The sequence below is a fragment of the Alosa sapidissima genome, chromosome 24, assembly GCF_018492685.1.
Source record: "Alosa sapidissima isolate fAloSap1 chromosome 24, fAloSap1.pri, whole genome shotgun sequence".
Lineage (NCBI taxonomy): Eukaryota > Metazoa > Chordata > Actinopteri > Clupeiformes > Clupeidae > Alosa > Alosa sapidissima.
The window spans coordinates 6,377,345-6,384,844 of record NC_055980.1 but is presented as its reverse complement, the minus strand read 5'-3'; the positions used below and the strand labels follow the sequence as shown (position 1 = coordinate 6,384,844).

Below are 7,500 nucleotides of genomic sequence, written 5' to 3'. Positions count from 1 at the left end.
CTTCAGTCTGAGGGAGACAGAGAGAACAGGGTGGAGGAAGGAACAGGAGAAATGCTCAACAAGAAAAGGAAAGTGGAGAAAGGAGAGGACAAGGAGACAAAGGTCAAGAGGTGAATCTGTTGGATATTGGAGAACGGCTGTATTTTTACTGAGGGATCTTCCTTAATGGGAAACCTTAGTGCCCCACAGCTTTCAGCTTGAACCTGTGAATTGTGGATTGACATTTGAGAGACCTACCGATGAGACTAAATGCCACAGCTTCTTATTTTACCACTAAAACATTTCTGAAGGTTGTGTGTGTGTGTGTGCGTGTGTGTTTGTGTGTGTGTGTGTGCGTGTGCGTGTGTGTGTGTGTGTGTGTGTGTGTGTGTGTGTGTGTGTGTGTGTGTGTGTGTGTGTGTGTGTGTGTGTGTAGTGTTATTTCATTCTGGTGTCTAATTTGCCCACTACTGCTGCAATCTCACACTCACAAGGGGCTTGATTAGTGTCGTCACGTGAGTGTTAAATTAACTCTGCTGGAGAGTTGATGTCCAGGAGGACAAATGGCCACCCATTCTCACCAAAACACATTCAGATACATCACACTGTTAAAGTGTGTGGACTATCAGACAGTATGTGCTCAAAATCTGGTGTCAAAATGCACACCCAAGGAGTGTGATGCTGCTTTACTAAAAATATGCTTTTTCGACAAGTGTTTTGTTTTTAATTAAAGACCAATAGATTGTACTCATTGCAATACATAATACTTTTTTATTATTGTCATACTGATACACAATTTCTTACTTAAATAGTAATAGTACTTAAATAGTGTTAAATAGTATTTCTTTGCTACTGAAAGGAAAGTGAACTGCCAGGAAACTAAGTTCTCCCTCAGGTCCTCTGTGAATAAAAGTGCATACTCACATTTTACTGTTAGCATGTTTTACATGTGTATGGCCAACTGAGGCTGTGCTGCCATTGTTGTGGCCAGACTGTAAGTATCTAGGGTTTCCACTAAGCTGGATTCTAAATGTTCATCTGATCCGAGGCCTGCACTTGGTCACTAAAGCCAATGCTAATCTGTAATTGAACCCCTATAATTACAGCAGTTTGACAACATTCAGGATCCTGTTGCCCTTGCTATTCTTAACGTTTTATTGCAAGTTTTCCATTCATAGCAATGATGGTGCAAAAAGAAAAAGGACAACAGGCCAAGGTTATTTTAGTCGGGGCAGGATTTCGTTCACTGCTTCCGAGATAAGGCTGTGCTCTGTTTTTTCCTGGTTCTGTCAGTGAGAGCTCAAACTGCCTGCCGCGATGGAGCGAGCGAACCCTCAGTGTGTCTCAGGAGCGATCGTTCCGGCTCTGATGCCAGTGCTGAGCGGCTGTGCCGGCCGGTCGGATTCAAGACGGCGCTAAAAATACCCCCGAACAGGTGCAACTATTCAGAAGGCTCTTAAAAGAGCGTCAGAAGGCTTTTGAGCACCGGGCATTATTGAATCACCAATTAGAGAGCTCCCACACTGGCTGGCACTGTTAGGTCTGCCAACAACGAGGTGCCATTTAGAGGCACTGTCAGAGTAGACTAGCCAATGACATGTCTTGTTTCATGACCGTTGGTAGATATCAGCCGATGGTGTGTCACATTTCACACTTGTGTTCACTCTCTGACATGCTATGTTTAACAGTTGTCTCGGTGCACATGACGAAATATCTCCTAACCATATAATATTACAGTTCATACACATCTCAAATATACATATTTTCAAAGAGGGAGACAATACTCAATACACAAACATTTTTCATGTATATATATAGATATAGATATATAATTAACATTTTACACATGTATACTTGTGTGTGACTAGCCTAATTACATTTTTTATATGTAGCTACATTGCAGTAGTCCTGGGCCAGCCTAATGATACCTCTCATGAGTCATGTCTCAATCAAAGGTCAGCTGTAGAGCCAGCGCTGGCAGGACAGGACGGACTGCGTCTGCAGCAGCCATTCAGAGATATTCTCAGCTCATAGCAAGAGAATGTCAGACCAGTGAATCGCCTCAGCTGTCAGCAGATACAGATCTCAGATCAGCATTCAGCATCTTTTTTTTACAAGTTATCATTTTATTTTGTGTTTCAGCGGTCTCACAGTAAAACACGACTAAGAACACAGTTTGAAAAGCACTACAGAAAAAGAATATTGCTTATAAAAATATAATAGTTTTTAGTTTTATTTTCAGGATTTGTTAGAGCTTTTCCAAAGGTAGCCAGTCACTCATACCTAGATGTTTTAGTGTGTTCTGAACTTAAAACAGTCAAGGCGGGCTTCCACACAGACCGCAGACAGTGCAATCACGCCTTGAGCTAAACTACAGCTGACTGGATCAATTTCCTACACAATCAATCATCTGGAGCAAACCATCCCAAGTCCCTGTCTTGTCCTGGATAGATGCTGAGTTGTAAACTGGTTGCTTGATATATTTCCAACTTTTTTTTATGTGTGGTTAGATCACAGTATGTAAAACATGTGTACTTCATTTTAGTATCTGAAAACTTTTCATGTTATGCACTTGCATCCAAATTGGTTTGGATGTTTACACCTTGGGCCCTAATTTAGTTGATGAACTAAAGGTAATTGAATACAGTGTGTGTGTGTGTGTGTGTGTGTGTGTGTGTGTTTGTGTGCACGCATTCTCCTCTCCTCTCCCCTCCACAGACATCATCCTGAACTTCCGCACCACCTACGTGAGTCAGTCGGGCCAGGTGGTGTACGACTCGCGCTCCATCTGCATCCACTACGCCGCCACCTGGTTCTTCGTGGACCTGGTGGCGGCGCTGCCCTTCGACCTCCTCTACGCCTTCAACATCACCGTGGTGAGTAGAGGAGAGTTGGACAACTGACCCTCTCCATCAGAGCACTAGAGTCTGGTATCAGCAAGGCCAAAGCCATGATAGATGCAGTGGACTACCTTAGGAAACAGTGCTACTTTTGATGGGCTGGCCAATATATAATAACAATGAATATGTATTTGTAGATGGTTATCAATGAATGATCTATCATAACCCATAATTGTATATTTCTAAAGTAGATTGTTGAAATATATAATAGATTGAAATATGGAAAAGATTGAGGTGAGAAACTGCAGGATTCATGGCCCTTCCTAAATCCTAAACCAGCCCTAATGCCTCCAAAAGATATCCTGACTTGATGGATGTTTTAACGTTTTGGCTGAAAACACATTGAAACAGGGGATTTGGGTAGAGCCCTTAGGAGGGAAGGCCTTGTGAATGGAGTCTTTTGGTCCACAACTTCAGTCCGATTCCCAGACTTTGTGAGCTCCTCTCATGTTCATGATACAGTCCCATCAATCTCACCACATCCGGTCTCATGGGAATCTTCGATTCTTCGCAAGCAGCTTGAGTCTGGCCGTCACGTTCCACAAAAGCATCTGTTAAAGAATGAGGTTGGAGATGAACTCGAAACCAGAGCCAGCCGCAGGCTCTTTGATCTGTTACTTTTTCACAGAAGTTTCGTCTGAATAAATTAGGTATGAATAGGGAAAACAATTGTCTCAAAATTCAGTTCCTTACTATGCAGGATGGGTAGTCTTCCGTCTGGTGCTTTGTGGATTCTGTTGGAATGAGACGAGAGGAAGCTGCTAGGTTCCCATAGCAGCACAAAAGCGTCTATATTGTCAAGTAGATAAAGCAGTACAGTATATGCAAAGATTCTATAGGGGCTGGCTGTGGAGTAATGTATTGTCACATACCACATTTGGCCTTCAAACTGATAGGCAGCAAACACTGTTATGAAACATGTTGTGTCTAACGATTACCAGTATAATGGTAAACCACGATAAAAATGTTGACGATAACAATTACTGTTTTCATTTCAAATATCATGATTATCACGGTTGATTACCGTGGTGTGGAAACCGTGTGTTTAATCCTTCCCAGCTTCATCCGAGCCTGCTTTTGACATACAGTAGGCCTGGTACAATGAAACAAAACTGGTACCCTACTGATTCTGTTGTCTAATTGATGGTTTTAACTATGATTCGTATTAGGCTACTCCTGATTTTAAAAGGCGGAACTTTTTCACCGCAAAATGTGCACTGTATCATGTAGCCACTCTGCGTCTTTTTATGTTTGCGTCCACATTAAATCCATTCCACTCACGTTATCAGGAGAATATAGTAGCCTAAAATTTTATTTTGAATGCTTACTTTGGTCTCACTCATTGCATCCAAATAACAGAAATAGCAAACTCCAAGTTATGGTAGATGAAGTTAAGCTATAAGTGTGTCTGCGCAGACGTCTCTGGTGCACCTGCTGAAGACGGTGCGTCTGCTGCGCCTGCTGCGCCTGCTGCAGAAGCTGGACCGCTACTCCCAGTACAGCGCCATGGTGCTGACGCTGCTCATGTCCATGTTCGCCCTGCTGGCCCACTGGATGGCCTGCATCTGGTACGTCATCGGCCGCAAGGAGATGGAGAGCCACAATCCCGAGGTCTGGGACATAGGTGAGTAGCGGAACACACACGCGCACACATACACACATACACACACACACACACACACACCTCTTCTCTTGGCTTATTATATATGAACCAGCTTAATGGATGCATTCAAAACATTTACCACTGAGTGTGAATATGTGGACTTAACACAACTAGACAGACAGATTGGTTCTGTCCGAAACAGAAGGCAGCTGCCTGCTGCCTACTGCCTGCTACCTTACTGCCATCAGTCTTCTGCCTTCTCGAGTCACTTGCAGGCATCAATGTACCAGCTATGAGCCTTGTTTTGGACAGCCTAGCAAGATAGCAACACAGAACTCCGTTGCCAGGATACCAGAAAGCAGCTGCTCACAATGAAATGGAATTTTGGACATAGAGGGAGGAGAGGAATGCGAAGGTATCTATCTTAGAAGGCAGAATTTCATAGACATATCTGATTCGGACATGTCTTAATGCTATCTTAGAAGCCAGGAGTTTGTCTGTTTCGGACACGGCCAGTATCTGCCTAGAAAGTGTGTGGAAACGTGAACAGAAATAGCACTCATGCTATTAATCAATAAATGCACAGGTGTGCTCACACACACTTGCAAACATTCATAAATGCACATACATGTGTGCTCACACACACTTGCAGACAAAAGCATAAGCCTTCCTGTGGCTCATACATGGACCACTGGTGAAATCCAGTCTCATATACAGAAGTCTTTAAGTGGGTCATACACATGCCTTCGCATAATATTATAGTGTCTGTGCACATTCATATACACATTTCAAAAGACTCATATTCATGCGTAGTCATGCACACACACAGGCAGACACAGGCATGTACTCTAATACTTAATACCATGCCATGTGCGTGTGTATATACACACATAAGATAAATCTACACAAACAGACACATGTACGTGCGCACGCACACACACACACACACACACACACACACACACACACACACACACACCATCCAAGTAACTATCAAACTATTTAAAGTACTCTGCAGGCCTCCCTTCCTATCAACTCTGGCATCTCTGCCGCCTCCAACAGCTTGAGAAAAACAGCCTCAATTAAAACGACAGCAGCAGAGACACCACTACAGGCACAAACACAAACACACACACACACACACACACACACACACACAGACACAAACACATACTCCGCTAGGGGCGTGTAACAGCTCAAGACTGCAAGAAACGCCACTAGAGATGCCTACAGATTGCTGGAGACACACACATACATGCACAGAAACACACACATTGACTCCCATGCACACACATACACATACACACATACATACACACACACACACACACACACACACATAAAAACAAAATTCCTATCAAGGCTGTAAATGGCACAAGAGATGCTGGTTGATTACACATCCCATGGACTCTCTCTCTCTCTCTCTCACACACACACACACACACACACACACACACACACACACACACACACACACACACACACACACACACACACACACACACACACATTGTATACAGAGCAATAAACGGCAGATGAGATTCCGTACGACCCCAGGCACCGCCACACAGACATCTAGGCCCTTAGCATACATACACACATACAATACCACTGACATTAGAGAAAATAGAAGCCAGTGCTTTGATGAGACCTTGAGGCCATTCAGACGGCGTCCCCAGTGACCTTTCCTTCATCAGGCACCGCGAGGGCACACGACTGTGTGTGTGGGCGCTCTGTGCCCACTACTGTCCTGCAGAGCTGAAGTAGTTATGTGTTTTTTTTTTTTTTTTTATATGGACAGCTGCAATTCCCGAGATTGTCCAAATTAAAATAATTTTCACATTGGCTGGCGTCGCTGCATAATGTTGCCAGCGGCAATTGCCCTGACCCATTCTACAGCTATTTAGTGCTCTATTACGTATTCTGAATAAAGCCGTACGCCATCGGGAGTGAGGGGAACAAAAGGAAAGAGATGGACGAGACGGTCACTCACTCAGGACTCACCATTTGCTCTGGCGTTGAAAAAAAAAATGTCCAAAACCTGTGCCTCAATGAAGTGATTTTCAAGCTCATGCAACATCAACAAGGATCCTTTTCAGTGTGTTTTGAGGTGCAAAAAGTTACAGATCTCAAAGAAACATCAGGGAAGAGTTTATATTTATTTTCCTTGGCATCAATAGTCCTTTGACTACCGCAGCCGTGGCCTACTGGTTAGCGCTTCGGACTTGTAACCGGAGGGTTGCCGGTTCGAACCCCGACCTGTAGGCCACGGCTGTTGTTGCAGGCAGCTCACTGCACTGGGATTAGTGTGTGCTTCACCTCAATGTGTGCAGTGTGTTTCACTAATTCACGGATTGGGATAAATGCAGAGACCAAATTTCCCTCACGGGATCAAAAGAGTTTTTATACTTTATACTTTATACTTTTAGCGCTAAGACGCCACACATTAGTCCAATTCCCACTAAATGGGTCATGAAGATCAACGTAGTGTTACATAGTGCAATATCAAGCATTCCAGGTGCACATTGGCAATGTCAGAGAATTCATTTTCCATAATAAAAGTCAGTGTAGCATCAGAATGAGTTTGAAGCCTTTATTTGAATGTAAAAGGACCACATTGTGTCACTTTAACTTAAGATGCCTCAGAGGTCCTTTTTCAGTTTTATGTTTATAATTGAAGACAAGCAATAATGTACTTATATGTGCCATGAAGGAACCCCTGACACTTTGAGATGGGCTCTCACTTCCATGGGCATATACACACCCTACAGAGATGAAGAATTGCAAATAGCTTCCCTCAATTAACTGTAAATGAAACGGTCTTCGCTTCTCCTGGTCTCATATTTGATCGTGTTTCAAGCTAGGTCATTGTTATGCTTCGCTGGACGAGCTCACTGATCTGCAATTAGAGAGGAGGTCTACAGCACTCTCTTTGTGCAAGCGTGTGTGTTTGTGTGTGTGTGTGTGTGTGTGTTCATGTGTGTGCATGTCTTTCTGTCAAGCAAGCATTTCTGACTG

The 7,500-nt window shown here is 43.5% G+C and overlaps 1 protein-coding gene across 3 annotated transcripts in view; it reads left to right on the top strand.

The window, feature by feature from the left end:
* kcnh4b (potassium voltage-gated channel, subfamily H (eag-related), member 4b) overlaps window positions 1–7,500 on the top strand; it is a 61,718-nt gene that overhangs the window by 33,766 nt on the left and 20,452 nt on the right. For all 3 annotated transcript variants that reach the window (XM_042083635.1, XM_042083637.1, XM_042083634.1), the window contains exons 6-7: window positions 2,698–2,855; window positions 4,296–4,503. In XM_042083635.1, the coding sequence (XP_041939569.1) occupies window positions 2,698–2,855; window positions 4,296–4,503 (366 nt within the window). The remainder of the gene's footprint in view (window positions 1–2,697; window positions 2,856–4,295; window positions 4,504–7,500) is intronic.